Source organism: Pygocentrus nattereri, chromosome 23, assembly GCF_015220715.1.
Source record: "Pygocentrus nattereri isolate fPygNat1 chromosome 23, fPygNat1.pri, whole genome shotgun sequence".
Classification (NCBI taxonomy): Eukaryota; Metazoa; Chordata; class Actinopteri; order Characiformes; family Serrasalmidae; genus Pygocentrus; species Pygocentrus nattereri.
The window spans coordinates 17,117,924-17,134,987 of record NC_051233.1 but is presented as its reverse complement, the minus strand read 5'-3'; the positions used below and the strand labels follow the sequence as shown (position 1 = coordinate 17,134,987).

The window sequence follows — 17,064 nt, the reverse complement described above, 5'->3', positions numbered from 1 at the left end:
AAACAAATTTCTCTCTCCTGAACCACAGTTATGAAAGGGAGAATGAAAACCTATTAACCTTCCTGACCTTAAAATGGTGAGTTAGAGGAGAGAAAACACTAAACTGTGCAATGCAGGGCTACTACAGTACCAGGAGATTAAAAGATAAGAGAATTTGAGTCATAGTTTAATCTGTCAAAATTAGTTTAAATCAGAGTTCGGCAACCCAAAGGTTAAGAAGAGCCATTTTGTCCTCTCAACAAAAATTACATCATCTTGGGAGCCACATTTTAAGTCCATTTTTATTGAAGTGATGTTTTATCATCTTGGCTGTAAATATATCTCAGTATGTTCTAATATTCTTGTATAAGTTAAAAAATATAACGAATGAAAATGCAGACTTACTTTGCTCTGCTTTAAGCTATAGCTGCTTTTCTCACATCTCTGGCAAGATACTTTTCCGTAAAAATAGAATAGTTTTTTGTAAAATGTCTCTCAACTTTTTACTTTTTAATGAGGCTGAATAAATCAGCTTCCATTTTCCAGCCTCTTGTTCAAATTGTCCCGTTCCACCTTAAATGGTGCGTAAGGTGCCAGAATGTAAATGTTACACCAAAGTGGAACAGGAAAATTCAAAGAAGAAGCTGGCGAATGAGCTTTGTAACTTTATAGCCAGTATAAGTCCATTTGTCTTTCAATTATCAATGTTCATATCAATGTAAAGCTTTCTCATTACATTTGCATTAGCTACTAGCTAGGCGAGATTGTCTAGGCTAGGCGAGATTGTTGTCTGTGTTACTATAATGACCTGCAGTCAGCTACTGATCTTTAGGGTTAAAGGTTGGTGAATTAGCAGTTATACAATTCCAGCATTTTAGACCATTTATTGTTAAAACTGTGAACTAAGAATGATGAACACAGCTTTATTTTACTAAAAATTCTGCCGTGAACCTGCAACAGGACAGTAAAAGAGCACCTCCAGAGATGTAGGCATGTATGCTGACACCTGGTGTAACTCAATATTACTCAAAATTACTGTATTTATCAATACAAATCGGTCAGTTCAATAATCATAACACATACATCACTGGCATCTGAAAATCTTGTATCTCAGTTTTTCATGTTGTCCCATTACATTAACAGACACACAGACAAACATATACACACATATATTCTAAGGGTTAACAACGACTGCCTCCGGTGCTGTTGACCAGCAGGGTGCCGGTGGAAATTGGACTACTGTAGGTCGAAGACCATCAAAGAGGAGAGGAGGAAGGCGGGTTAGAAAGCAGCGAGAGAGAAGGAAAGGCAGGAGTGTGGAGGTTAGAGTAGGGACTCTGAACATAGGGACAATGACTGGTAAAGGCAGAGAGCTTGCAGACATGATGGAGAGAAGGAAGGTAGATATTCTGTGTGTCCAGGAGACCAGATGGAAAGGAAGCAAGGCCAGGAACATTGGAGGTGGATTCAAACTGTTCTATCATGGTGTAGAGAGGAAGAGAAATGGAGTAGGGATAATCCTAAAGCAACAGCTTGTGAAAAGTGTTCTGGATGTAAAGAGAGTGTCAGACAGGATCAGGAGCCTGAAGTTGGAGGTTGATGGTGTAATTTTGAATGTGGTCAGTTCATATGCACCACAGGTTGGTTGTCAGTTAGAGGGGAAAGAGGAATTTTGGATTAAGATGGATGAAGTAGTAGATGGTGTCCCTAGAGAGGAGAGATTAGTGATTGGTGCAGACTTAAATGGACATGTTGGTGAAGGGAACAGAGGAGATGAAGAGGTGCTGGGTATGTATGGTGTGAAAGACAGAAATGCGGAAGGTCAGATGGTTGTAGATTTTGCAAAGAGAATGGAAATGGCTGTGGTGAACACATATTTTCAGAAGAGACTGGAGAGTAAAGAAGGAGTAAAGGACTTGTATTGTTTGGCTAAACAGAGGTAGAGCTGGAAACGATGTACAGCAGGTTAGGCTGATAAAGGATAGAGAGGGAAATGTACTAGTGAGTGAGCAGAGAGTGTTGAGTAGATGGAAGGAGTACTTTGAAGAACTAATGAATGAGGAAAACGAGAGAGAGAGAGGAGGACAACGGGGGGAGAGATAGTGGATCAGGAAGTGCAGAGAATTGGTAAGGTGGAAGTGAGGGCAGCTTTAAAAAGGATGAAGAATGGAAAGGCAGTTGGTCCAGATGACATACCTGTGGAGGTATGGAGATGTTTAGGAGAGAAGGCAGTGGACTTTTTAACCAGGTTGTTTCACAAAATCCTGGAGAGTGAGAGGATGCCTGATGAGTGGAGAAGTAGTGTACTGGTCCCCATTTTTAAGAACAAGGGTGATGTGCAGAGCTGCAGTAACTACAGAGGTATAAAGTTGATGAGCCACACCATGAAGGTATGGGAAAGAGTTGTTGAAGCAAGGCTAAGGCGAGAGGTTCAGATCAGAGAGCAGCAGTTTGGTTTCATGCCCAGAAAGAGTACCACTGATGCAATTTTTGCATTGAGAGTGTTGGTAGAGAAGTACAGAGAAGGTCAGAAGGAGCTACATTGTGTCTTTGTGGATCTAGAGAAGGCATATGATAGGGTGCCAAGAGAGGAACTGTGGTACTGTATGAGGAAGTCAGGTGTAGCTGAAAAGTATGTTAGGGTGGTGCAGGACATGTATGAGGATAGTGAGACAGTGGTGAGGTGTGCAGTTGGAGTGACAAATGGTTTCAAGGTGAAGGTAGGGTTACATCAGGGATCAGCTTTGAGCCCCTTCTTGTTTGCAATGGTGATGGACAGGTTGACAGATGAGGTCAGGCAGGAGGCTCCATGGACCATGATGTTTGCAGATGACATTGTAATCTGTGGTGAGAGTAGAGAGCAGGTGGAAGAGAATCTTGAGAGGTGGAGGATTGCACTGGAGAGGAGAGGAATGAAGGTCAGTAGAGAAAAGAGGGAATACATGTGTGTGAATGAGAGGGAGGCAGGTGGAAAGGTGAAGATGCAAGGAGTAGAGGTCGTAAAGGTAGATGACTTCAAATATCTTGGATCAACCATCCAGAGCAATGGACAGTGTAGAAAAGAGGTGAAGAAGAGGGTGCAGGCAGGATGGAGTGGGTGGAGACGAGATTAGAAATGAGCAGATCAGAGGGACAGTGAAGGTGGAGCAGTTTGGAGATAAAGCCAGAGAGGCCAGGTTGAGATGGTTTGGACATGTGTTGAGGAGGAATAGTGAATATATTGGTCAAAGAATGTTGGAGATGGAGCTGCCGGGTAGAAGGAGAAGAGGTAGACCTCAGAGAAGGTTTATGGATGTAGTGAAGGTGGACATGGAGATGGTTGGTGTAAAAGTAGAGGAGGCAGTGGATAGGGCAAGATGGAGGTAGATGATCCGCTGTGGCGACCCCTAAAGGGAGCAGCCGAAAAAAGAAGTTCCTAAGTATTTAGCAGTTAGTTTAGTCATGTTGTGAAGTATTGCCTTGCTCTGTTGCTCTGTTCACAGAGCCTTACAGAGCCTTTTATTTGTCTGTTTGCCATTTTGTGTATGATCCTTGCTTTGTTTGATCTTCAACCTTGCCTTTTTGCCTTGCACTTTCAGTATTGTTGTGTCTGCTGATTCGGCCCTGTTTCTGTTTCTGACACCCCTCATGGTTACTGTTTTTATGTATTGGCTTTTGACTGGCTGAATTTGATTTCAGATCCTCCCTTTGTTTAAAAATGCTTTTTACTTAAGTGTAGTCTACGAGCATCTGAATTCTGTCCGAGGACTGATGGAGGACAATACAATACAAATCCCCAATGCTTCCAAATTAATAATTGTTAGTACAGGGTAAGCATCCTTAGAAAAATGTACTTCTGCAATAATTAGTACAGTTTGTTTTACAGTTGGTGATGCAGACAGCAAGCAATTTATTTCTCTCATTTACAAGACAGTACTACATTAACATTATTACAAAAAGTACAAGTTAACTTAGTCGATATGCAGTGCAAAAAATATGATTTAAGTATAAAACGGAAACAAAGAAAATATTAGTGAGACAGTGCCCTGCTGCAAGTCATCTTTTCTGTCTTTTCGCCTAGAGCTTTTGAGTTGTTGAGGAGTTCCCAATTTTATTTAGTTTTTTTTTCTTAAGTTGTTTTTTATTGTCATGATGTGCTAATGTTTTTAAAGATTTGGCCTAAAAAGACTCGTCTCCAATCTATCAAAATACAAAATAGAAAACTACAAAACAGAAACCAAAAGCAGCAGTTTCACTAAAGAAACAGATTGAAAAATGTTCTTAGATAAGGCACTTCAAAATATGAAGAAACTTAAACATATTCTAAAACAATGGTTTCAATAGATTCAGCACTCAAGTATGGAAAAGCAGCATAGAAAAGGCAAAAATAGCCTCTGGGTTCTTTTCTAGATTTAGTCATTTCAGATTTGTTTTTTTTTTTTGTTTTTTTGCTGCTAGCAATGATTTTCTATGTCATTATTATGATTCATATTTCAGATTGCAGCAAGAGACAATAATACCACATTTCTACAAAATGCAGTGTACATTTGGGTCACAGTCCATCAAGATCATGTTTAGATGAAGAAGCTAGAGGTGTTGAGGGGTTCTTATTCTGCTTGTAGCTCTGAAGCAATCCATAAAGTAATTTTTCCAAGAACTTACAATGTATTGTTGAACAAGGAAGGAATGAAAAATTCAATAGTCTAAACCACCTTCAAACAGATTTTGGTAGAAAGCTGAAAAAGATTCCACAGCTTTTAAAAGAATAAGTCTGCACATAACTGATTGTCCCACACAGAGTTCACACGTCAACTTAGTCCTCCAAGTGACTTGTACATTCACTTTTTGTGAAAAGTTACCTCTCATTCGCAGCACATTATGCTGATGCACTTCAAATTTTAGCTTCCACTTATTGCACTTTTTGCTTATTTTGGATATTGCAAAAATACATCAATAAAGAGTATACAATGTAACAGAAGCACAAAAAAACAAATAAAACATCTTTACAGCAATAAATGATAATACTTCATATTTCCACATGGCACAGAAAAACTAGGTGGTCTGCAATACTCTGCAATGAACAGCAGTCAAACGACTAGCAAGTACCACTCATTACCATAAGACAAAGCTTCATACACTGTAGTTGGACCTCTTAGACTTACACATACCTTAACCATGATCAATAATTAGTTAAATCAGGTTTTAGCAAAAAGGCTAAAAAGACTTGGACATGTATCCTATTATTAGATTATAATCTATTTCAACATTATATCAAAATATTCATCCTCTGGTACATTTGCAGACTGTGGGCTACTGATGTGTTAAAGCTAAGGCTTGTTTAGACATCATGCACTACATTTTGTACAAAAAACAACTTAAGCTAAATTACATATTAAAAGCTATGTGCTAGAAGCACACTGTGAATCTTTGATGAATACAAGAACAATGGAGAAAGGCTATGAGACACATAGTCCTCTACATTTTTATTTCACTGTATTCTTCTCTTTATCACTTATTGGTGAAAAATACAACAATTGATTTACTTGGATTTGCCAATGCTGATTCTATGAAATTGTTGTTTAAATAGGATTCCTTAAATAGGATATCCTCCTCTCCTCATAGCCTTGTTTAGTCTATAACCCACTTTTGTGGAGTGGCATCAAAACTTACTGTTCACATACGCTCTTCACAAAGGCTATGGGCATTGTAATGCAGTGTGTTACAGTACACAATATAAAAGTTTACATATTTATATTCACAGAATAGTTTAGTCATTTATGGCAATGTCTTCACCATTATCCTACTACGTCTACATGTAGTGTTTACAAATTTGTGTTTTCTAGTTAAGACTGTTTTAGTTTGCACAGTAACACAATATTGGAACTTAATTCTTATAAAGTATATAACACTTCTATAAAAAGTGCCATTGTGATGGAGAAACAAAAAGCTCTGCAACACCAATTTACTTATTAGGTGAAATTAAATTATTCGAAACATAACTGGATAACACTACACTGTGTATTATATATTATAAAACATAAATGGTGCAAATATTAGAAGATTATTAATACAATATGATTTTTGATATTTTATGTGTTAAAACATCTTGAGTCTACAGAGTTTTAATTAGAGATTTAGTTTTTAATTAGAGAGTACTAATTAAATACTAACTCAGAGGACATCTCAGAGAACTGAGATATGACCATTACCTAAATGCGCTTGTGAGGCATTTTGTAAGACCGGCCTCAAGACACAGTTAATAATTGTGGGCCTCTTTCAGTATGCACAGCAACTACATATACCGTACGCTGTACATTGTGAAAGCAGTCTCTTACCTTACCAAAAGTTAGCCAGGGAAAGTGTACAGCAAAGGTGCCAATACTGCATGTGTAGATGAGCTGGGAGATTTTTTACCAATGACAGGATCAGTCTCTGAAGAAAATGACAAGTCTTGTGTGGAAATAGCCAGACCACTAAGTTTAGCCACTGAGTTAGAACATTTGGGTCTGGAGGATGTAGGCAGTCCAGTGAAGTGTAAGCATGTTTCGTTTTCCTGCGCTTGTTGGCGGACTAAACCTAGCTGTGCCCCATGCATGTTTTCACTGCTGGAGCTGTGTATTATGGCCCAATGTTGCAGGGAAGCTGCAGTGAAGCTTGTGATGGAATGATTCAGAAGGGGAAGGGATGTACTGGGGACTGAGCCCAAGTCTACTTCCATGTCCTCTGTGACAACCTCATCCATGCCCAGATCCATGTGTTCTAGCTGTTCTGGTCTCTGACGTCCAAGCCTGTTTTCTTCGTACAGGTGAGTGTCCTGGTGTAGCTCTGCCAGGGGCATCTCACTCTGCAGGCTTAGCTTCAGTATTGTGAACTCTGTGTCAGGATTGGCAGAGGCCACTTTAGGCCCATCCTCTTCCTGCTCTTCATACATCTCCTGGAGCCCATCCATGTTCTCTGGCTCCAAATGGCATTGAAGGTTACAAGAGGCAAGCTGTTCACAGCTCATAGGGGAGATCAAGCATTGGCAGTAAGAGTCCATACTTGTAGCTGGTGTAGTGACAATCCGACCTGTGCAGTGAGACAGCTGGTGCCTAGAAGCAATGGGTAGCTGGCAGAGAATGGGCAAGCAGCTAAGGTGTTTGGCCCCAGGGGCATGGATGGAAATGCTGGACAGGCCAGCATGGCGCGGAATGTTGTGGCGGTGCGTGCGGCGCTCACAATGCTGCCCGCCCGGCAGATGCAGGCAATCTCGGCATGACTGATAAGAAGGCTTCACTTTGTTTCCGCTGCTAGAACTGTCCTGAACAGATGAAACACATGGGGGGAGGGAGAATGGATGGATGGGTTAGGGGCTCAAACGCAAGGATGGGTTTTTGTAAAGGCTGCAAGAAAAGCAGTTAAAAGGGGCAGAAAGTTCTGAAACCACACAACTTTCTTTAAAATTTTCTAACACACACAGTGTGCATAGCATTCTAGCCCCATTTAAAGTGATCAGAAAACAATTGACAATTAGCCATGGTTTCAGGTGGACTTCACAGTAAGCTGCAGTGTCACAACAGAATCAACTTGGTATGGAAATGATAATGCTGCTGGGTTTTATCAAACTTCACCACATGCCCGTACATGAAGGCTTTGTTGAACAGAGCTAAACTAGAATAAAACATGGCTAGTGAAACAAGAAAGGATTCAATGCACTGACTTAAGAGAATTCATACAGAAATACAAGCACTATCTGTAAGACTTCACACTCACGTCAAAGCCAGAAGGGCAACTGCGTTTGCCAGCCAGACGGTTGCTATTGTTGGTGTTCTCATTGTTGAAGCGGTTTGCATTGGCCAGGCTCACCTCCTCCCTTCCACTGGGAGCTGTCTCCTCCCCCCGAGCCATAGCCACCATCTCTGCCTCTTCCTTCTGTGCCTCCTCCTCGTCCTCCTCCTCTACTGTGCTGAACTCCAGCCTCAAACGCATGTCCTCCAGCGGCTCCAGCCGGCCACAGGTTTGTGCTGCAGTGCCCTCATTGGGCAGGGTCAGGTGGGCTATGGGAAAAGCCTCGTCATCCAACAGGGCATCCCGTTCGACATCCTCAATCTCAATGAAGACATGCTCCATGCCCAACAGTGGCAGGCCACGCACTGGTGTGGATGGTTCGCTATCCAGGGCTGTGTCCGAGAGTCGGCGGAAGTAGTAATTATAGTTGAGATGGTCTGTGGGTTCATCTCCACAGCAAGGGTACACGCTGACATCCTTGTGGCTCCATGTGCACAGCTCTTGCTCAGGGAGCATCTGGGAGCCACAGGCACCTGCTGCCTGGAAGTCCTCCAGAGAGTTGTTGTCACAACCTGGCTGCCAGAGTTTGCTGCAGTGACAAAAAAAAGTGACACAAAAAACAGCTGCATTTTTTACAGCGTTGTTGTATTTTTCTAATCTAATTCTTCATTATGAGAATTTTCATTATACGAATGTTTATGACAGACCAAAAGAAATGGTCTACGAGTATATTATGTAAACATTCACAAAACACAAACCAAGAACATGAATGGACATGAACATAATGTCTACATTAATAGCATCAAAGTTAAAGTTGTTTCATCAGCCTTTTCTTACTTTGAGTCTAGAATGCCTTCATATTCAGCCAGTTGTGTCATTAATGTTGGGTTGGGTTGTGCTATGCTCCTCTTCTGTTTGACAAAATGATACGCCTTCTCCAGTGACCAGCCGTATTCTTTCATAGCATAGGCGATGACAGTGGAAGCTGATCGACTCACTCCCATCTTACAGTGCACTAGACATTTAGAGTTGTTTTTTCTTTCACAGGAAGCAGAAAAAGACATGAAATAAGTTAAGATCAAAATGAAAACAAAAAATGAACACAAATATGAAATTTAAATAAATAAATAAAACACTGCATATAGTACTGTGCAAGAGTCAGAGACCATATTTTTGTTTACTTAATTTCCAGACAAAACAGCAATCAAGTACAAGTTATTCATTTGTCAGTGTTAGAAAAAAAAGTCAAAAACATTTAAATACATAAAATTCTTCAACACTAAGTATATAAAATCTATCAGTATTTAAATTGTCCAATCTTTTCTTGGGTGCACCCTACTGCCACTTTAACTCTCCAATCCTTACAATCTTAAAGAAAAATAGATGTATCTGGGCCCTCTCAACAAAATGTGTTCCCAAAGGTGCCACTAACATTATGCTACCCTTCAAAGAGATCCTAACATACTAACAAATATCTACCCAAATTTGGCTTGCAAACTCATAACTACATAACACTTCCATTACACTGCCATAAACATATTACCATGACAGGTTCAGTAATATAGAAGTGTTAACATTACCATTTCTGTAACTGTCATGACAAATGCTATACTAGTTGATATCATAATAGCTTATGTCACATGCTAATTTTTATTTAGCGTACACTAGTTAACTACACTGCATAAGTCACGACACATAACAACAGTAATATGACACTTATGTTACTGATAAAAATTTGTCACAACAGCATATAAGATCTTAAACGACATGTTTATGGCAGGATTATGTCAATGTTATGTACCAAAGTTCTGGTTTACCAAAAGAGAACAGATATTATAAAGTTGCATGAAGAAGTGGAAAGTCAAATTATAATAACTGAACAAAACAGGAATTTCCATTAAAAAAAAAATATTAAAAGAAGATTCCTAACAGCCACGTAAGGCTTGGTAGACCACCAAAAGTCAAGATCCACTCTGCTATTACCAGAATTAGAATCAAGCTTTATTGGCCAGTTATGCTATGCATACAAGGAATTTGGTTTTAGTTACAGGAGCTCACAGTGCACAGTATCAGACAGACATTCACATATAGGCTAAAGATAAGATAAAATAAATATAAAATATAACAAGATAAAATAAAACCTGCATGCCTACCATCACTTACTCAGACATACACAGTCATACCTGTAAACCTTACAATCTGCAAAGTATGACAGACAGTCTGCTGTCTGTCCCTCCACTGTAAGAAGACAACTCAATGCTATGGGTCTGAAAGGATGCACTGCCGTCAAGAATCCATTACTGAGAGAAGTAAATTAACAAAAAAGAAGAACTCTGCAGTAGAACATTTAAACTGGACATGAGGACTAAGATTTTTTATGGACTGAAGAGTTGAAATCTGAAATCTTTGAAAGCACTATACTGTACACTGGTGAAGAAATAAACAACTTAATGTCCACAAGCCACAGTCAAGTACTGTGGTGGATTACTACAAGTTCAGGGATGTACAACCCCATTTCCAAAAATGGGGCTAAAAACCACTCAGCTTGTTATCAGTGCTCTGGATGACGTCTTTTTCATGGAAGGCCTTGATTGTAACAGCAAGACAATGTCAAACCACATTCTGCATGTATTACAACTGCCTTGCTCTGTTTTAAAAGTCCAGACCTGTCACCCATTGAAAACATATGCACTGTTGTGAAATATGACAAATGAGACCCCCGAACTCAGCCGAACTCCTATATCAAAAAAAAAAAATGGGAAAACATTTCACATTCAGAACTACAGCAATTGGTCTCCTCATTGTGCTGTTAAAAGAAGACGTGATGAAAGACAGTGATAAACATGCCCCTGATTTGCATATCATTGCATTCTATTTTAATTTACATTTGGCACAGTATCCCAGCTTTTTTGGAAATGTGCTTGCATAATAACATCTGGAGCTGGTGATTTCTTTTTGAGTGAAGGCATCAAGAATGCTGATAAGTACAAATACATTTTACTACATCATGCATTTCTCTCTTGATTAGCAAGAAATAAATTCCACACCAAAATACCAACCCAAGCACACTGTTGAGAAGACAACTGTTGAGATGATCAAAAAAGAAGCTGGTGTTTTCAGAACAATACACTGTCCGCTCTAGAGCTGAGACCTCAACATCACTGAATGTGTTGGGGATTATTTTCATCATGAGTGTAACGCGGATCGATGAGGTGGTGAGATAAGTGACTTTTATCCTGGGCAAATCCAGGGTCGTGGTCGAAACAGTCCAAGGTCATATAGCCAACACGAAGCGATCGGGGGACAGACATGACAAGGTAAACACAAAACAGGATACAAATGGTACAAACAGAACAAACACGACAAGCAAACAACGACCAGCGAAGAAAAGGGCAAACACAGGGCTTAAATATACAGGGATAATGAGGGATTGGTGAAAACAATTAGGGGCGGAGTTACAAAACCAAAACAAACGCACATGGACAGGACTGGGAGGGGCCAATCGTGACTATGAGAAGCAAAAAATGTAACCAGTTTCCAAGACTGAACTTTAGAAGAAGCATGGAAATATATCCAAGTATATTTCTTTGACAAACTAAAATCAAGCACTTCGATAAGAATGGAAGCTCTAATAAAGAAAAATGCTGAAAACAATACATAAAAAAAAATATTACATTTAGTTAAGGCCTATGTGTAACTTTATGTTAAATATATGTTTTCTACATTCTTTATTGACAGCAAATTAAATGAAAGGGTGGTCTCTGATTTTTGCACAATACTGTATATCTAATATCATGGGATTGCATATATTAGATAATAATTCATCAACATCCTAATGATGAGTTAAACATGAAACACATAAAACTGAAAAAAATTGAAAGTCACTCACTTGGCTCTCACTATAAAATTGTAGGTTTCATTCCAGTGAGCCAGCAGATCCGTTGCCTCATCATCATAGACATGAACATTGTAATAACAAAATGCTCCTAGGAAAAAGTTGTCAATTTCCTGTGTGACATTAAGGATATAGCCAATCCTGCATCAAAGCACAGAGGTATCAGGCTTTTTATTTTAGATTTTATGAAATGAATGCATACACTTTGCATTCCTTGTTGCACACTAACTGACCCGCATTCTCTGAGCTCCTCAAGGTTGGAAGCATTCCATTCTGAGCCCTGAAATGAAAGATGTTACACATTTTATAGGCTGACAACACTGTATTCCTAATGACCAAGTTACCAGCCCATTAAATTTAGGAATATTCAATGTCATATACATAACTGACAATTGAGCCATTCCAACTTTACCATTATTAAACCTTAATTTGTGGGCAAAATGGTAGGTCACGTCTAGCCTTTATAACTTCAGAATGGTTTAAGATATAAACATGATCCACATATTAGGACATAGCTAACTACCTAACTAGCTAACTATCAAGCATGACATCATCGAACTGTGCCAAATCACCTAAAATCCGAATATGATTGCTCTGCTTTTTGGCCTTCATATTCCAACAAAGGGTTAAAACAGTGACAAGATTCACACATCAGTGCATCACTCCACAGACTCTGCCCTCCCCATCCAGAGTGATTTCGTCCACTTGTGACCATCTAACAGCCACTAATCCAGCTCCAAAATCGCCCAAACCCCACTCACTACTGTTATATTACATCCCTGCTTCTAGGCTTCATATTATAAACAAAGGACTCTTAGGTTACATTGATTTTGAGTTATTACAAAAACCTGAAATTAAATATGCAAATCAATTTGTGATTAAAAATAAAGCCTTTCTTGCTGTGTATCAGAGTTTTAGCACTGAGCAGGAATCCAAGAGGACAGAAAAACAATAAAAAAACATGTCCGCCTTATGCTAATTGTTTATTTTTAGTCATAATAACCTGTGAATCACCATCAAAATGATTGCACTTTCAGATCACAGACACTCCAGACTAACAATTTCTGAAAAGATAACTACTACAGCATTTTAAGATCTCTTTAAATACAAAAAAAAAATACAAAATTGAGAAGGCATAATTTTTTAAAATCAGAAATTATCCAAATTCATAAAGATATCAAACTTTTGTTAGCATTTACATATAAAACAATGGCATATCTGAGTAGCCCAGGGTCTCCTGAAAATAACAACATAAGGCATTTGTGAATCTCATGTAAATACTTCATAATTGCAAAAATTGCCAAAAAAAAGATGATAATAATTAGGACCTTCTAGTCTAACCTGGGTGCACTCTTGCACAGTAAATATCTAATAATTCTATATAATTCCATTAGTTTTTTGTTTGTTTTCTTTTTAATACTAGCAGTCCTCTCATGATGAATGAGATAAAATCTGTTTAGTATATCTCTTGTGACTAAGTACAATCAAATCCTCACAGCTCACAGCTCAAATCCTAACAGAAGGGACCCAGTCCATGTTGATATTCTTAGTATTTGAAGAACTGTTGAGAGAAGGTGTCTACAAACTTTGAGTATGTGAGTGCTTGAGAAATATATTGAGAAACCGATTGACAAAATGTCATCTAACACTAAAGAGACCCTATCATTACATAGTTTTGGAAAAAGGAAAATCAAACCAGGTAAAGGTGGTCAAAGACCAGTGTGGCCTTGTCCATTTGGGCCAGAATGAGCAGCATTTCATTGTCAATGAACTCCTTGTACTCTTGCAGGTTTAAACTCATGTGCTGCTCCAACTCGATTCTAATCTGAGGACAGAGCACAAAAATATCAATTTGTGAATGTTAATTTTATTTTTCAATATGCCAAAAGGAATATGAACTACCAGACCATGAAAAGCATTAACTGCCATTCTAGACCTTAAGGAACAGTATAAGGATTATGTTCTTCTGTTTCAAGTTCACAAAGCTATGTTGAGACAATCTTTGTTTTGCATATAGCAAATGAACAAGTGTCCAATATGCCTTGAAATATGTTAAAACAAAACTATTAAGATGAAAAACTAAAGGATAAACTAAACACATGATAACCTCTTACCTCCTTGGATGTAATATTCTCCAGGTCCTGGATCATCATTACACTTCTTAGTTTTGTTTTGATTAAACATTCTGTTCTTTCTCTCTCCGTTGGCCTGTACATGGCACGAAATAATACCACACTTCATCCATTTGTAACTATTCTTTGTACACATTGGGCTTTTGTACACATTGAGCTTTTTATATTTTATATGGTAATTAGATATCACAATTTACAATTAATTACATCTACTATAAAGACATTTAATGACTACAGTTGTATGCAAAGGTTTAAGCAGTCTTGGCCAGTGTCTGCTGATTTTTTGAGTGAAAAGAACTGAACATAAGCTGTGCAGCAAACTATTTTAAAGGGGTAAAGTCTCAGGATATTATGCCTCCCTTTGACTCTGCTGCTACTCAGGCTCTTGTACTCAAAGTACAAAGTATTGCCCTAGTTTCACTGAATGTACTCAGCATTGTTAAACTGCCTGTCCTGTTGTGTTTTTGACCTGATTTTTTATTTTTTTTTGCCTATGTTCTGAGTTGTTACACAGGACTTAAGTTCTTAGGCCTTAATTGTGTCATTAAGACTAGTCAGGAAAGTTAGGAATTGCCTTTAAGAATAATTATGGGCTCATCTAAACAGCTGGCTGAATACCAAAAAAATAAACAAATTTATGCCTGCAGGGGCAGGCTACAAAAATGTCAAAGTGCGTCCAGCTAGCAGCTTTCACTACAAAATGGAATTAAGAAACAGCAGTCAAGAGAAGATCTGGAAGACTAAGAAATTTCTTAGATAGAACTGCTTGTATGCTGGCCAGAAAGGCAAAGCAAAATTCTCATATGACAGCAAAGGATCTGCAAGAAGGTTTATCTGACACAGGAGTAGTGATGCACTGCATCTACATGGAAGAGCCAGCATAAACAACTCCTACTTCCAGCCTCATCAAAACAGTCAACGTATGAAGTGTGCAAAGCAACATGCAGATAAGCCAGAGGCTGCAGTCTGATGCACTAAATATCAAACTCTTTGGCTACAATCACCAAAGGTATGTCTGGAAAATGGATTGCATTTAGGTCAGCAAATTCAGGAAGCAATGTGATAGTCAACAGAGAAAAGCTAAAAAGAAGTTGGATTTACAACAAGACAATGATCCAAAAAAAATGCTGAAATAACAAAGAAAAAAGATTTGCAAGCTTGACTGTGAAAGGAAATTATTTTCTCTTTAAGTAATTCAAATATAAAGGAGCTTTACATTAATATTTACAGAAAAAAAGGTAAAAAATGTAAATAGTTACAGTGAGTCCAAGAAGTATTTGATCCCTTGCTGATTTTCTTTGTTTGCCCACTAATAAAGACACTATCCTTCTGCACTTTTAATGGTAGATATATTCTAACATGGAGAGACAGAATATCAAGACAAAAATCCAGAATATAATTTTAAAGAATATATTTTAATTAATTTGTATTTCAATGAGGAAAATAAGTATTTGATCCCTCTTGCCAAACACACTCAATACTTAGTGGCAAAGCCTTTGTTTGCAAGCACAGCGGTGAGACGTTTGTTGTAGTTAACCACAAGTTTAGCACACACACCAGGGGGAATTTTGGCCCACTCTTCTTTGCAGATCCTCTCTAAATCACGAAGGTTGGTGGGCTGTCGCTTGGCAACTCTGACCTTCAGCTCCCTCCATAGATTTTCGATCGGATTGAGGTCTGGCGACTGGCTGGGCCACTCCATGACCTTAATGTGATTTTTCTTGAGCCAATCCTTTGTTGCCTTTGCTGTATATTTAGGGTCGTTATCATGTTGGAAGACCCAACCACGGCCCATTTTCAGATCCCTGGCAGAGGGGAGGAGGTTGTCCCTCAGGATTGTGCGGTACATGGCTCCATCCATCTTCCCAGTGATGCGGTGAAGTAGCCCTGTACCCTTGGCAGAGAAACACCCCCAAAACATTATGCTTCCACCTCCATGCTTGACGGTGGGCACAGTGTTCTTGGGGTCATAGGCAGCATTTTTCTTCCTCCACACATGGCGGGTGGAGTTGAGGCCAAAAAGTTCAATTTTGGTCTCGTCTGACCACAAAACCTTCTCCCAATAACTTGGTTCATCTTTCAAATGATCATTGGCATACTTCAGGCGCGCCTCCACATGTGCTCCCTTCAGCAGGGGTACCTTTCGGGCACTGCAGGATGTGAATCCATTGTTGCGCAAAGTGTTGCCAATTGTTTCCTTGCAAACTGTGGTCCCAGCTGCCTTCAGGTCATTTGCTAACTCCTGCCGAGTGGTTGCAGGACGATTTCTGACCGTTCTCAGCATCATTGCCACCCCACGAGGCAAAATCTTCTTTGGAGCACCGGGCCGAGGTCTGTTGATTGTCATGTTATACTCTTTAAACTTTCTGATAATTGCACCAATAGTTGTTACTTTCACATCCAACACCTTACTAATCTTTTTGTAGCCCATTCCAGCTTTGTGAAGGTCAACAATTCTGACTCTGAGGTCCTGTGACAGCTCTTTGGTTTTACCCATGTTGGAGACTTGAAATCTGTGTGATCTGTCTGATTCTGTGGACAGGTGTTTTTCACACAAGTGATTAGTGAGAACAGGTGGCTTCAGGTCAGGTAACAAGTTGATTGGGAGTGTCTAACTGGTCTGTAAAAGCCAGAACTGCTAATGAATACTAAGGGATCAAATACTTATTTCACTCCATGAAATACAAATCAATTAATATATATTCCTTAGATTTATTTTCTGGATTTTCTTTTTAATATTCTGTCTCTCCATGTAAGAATACATCTACCATTAAAAGTATAGAATGATCATGTCTTTATTAGTGGGCCAACGAAGAAAATCAGCAAGGGATCAAATACTTCTTGGACTCACTGTATAGGAGTTTGCAGAAGATGTGATGTTTACTGATTTTCAGTCCATCAACTAACAAAATATGTAACTTGGCCAGGGCAGTCAAAACTTTTGAACTGTACATAATATAATTAACTGCATCATCATATTCACTATATGGTACCCACATCAATTATACACTTCTTCCTTATTTTTAAATAATGACATAAACCATCACTTACTGATCAGAGAACAAGACAGGGGAGTCTGGTCTTGTGGTCTCCAGATTAGTCATTGCATTCCACTCATTGATGCAGCTTTGGTCAGAGAAGTTGCAGCTTTCGTAGAAGCCCATCCAGGTGAGGGCCATGCCCCCAGGGATGTAGTTATACCGGCAAGACACTTCACACGCTTTGTGCAACACTTGTAAAGCTGACCTAGGGGCAGTGAAAATAAATCTAGTGCCAAAATCCAACTAAGTAAGAACGAAACACCACGAAAAC

General features: G+C 39.0%; 1 protein-coding gene across 3 annotated transcripts in view; it reads right to left on the bottom strand.

The window, feature by feature from the left end:
* Positions 1–4,301: 4,301 nt before the first annotated feature.
* Positions 4,302–17,064, bottom strand: part of ssh1b (slingshot protein phosphatase 1b) — an 85,935-nt gene continuing 73,172 nt past the window's right edge. For 2 of the 3 annotated variants that reach the window (XM_017721146.2, XM_037533275.1), the window contains 8 exons: positions 16,804–16,998; positions 13,735–13,828; positions 13,317–13,445; positions 11,854–11,900; positions 11,615–11,761; positions 8,563–8,763; positions 7,711–8,314; positions 4,302–7,258 (listed from right to left, as the gene is read on the bottom strand). In XM_017721146.2, the coding sequence (XP_017576635.1) occupies positions 6,305–7,258; positions 7,711–8,314; positions 8,563–8,763; positions 11,615–11,761; positions 11,854–11,900; positions 13,317–13,445; positions 13,735–13,828; positions 16,804–16,998 (2,371 nt within the window). In that variant the 3' untranslated portion in view covers positions 4,302–6,304. The remainder of the gene's footprint in view (positions 7,259–7,710; positions 8,315–8,562; positions 8,764–11,614; positions 11,762–11,853; positions 11,901–13,316; positions 13,446–13,734; positions 13,829–16,803; positions 16,999–17,064) is intronic. The other variant, XM_037533276.1, reaches the window with a different exon arrangement.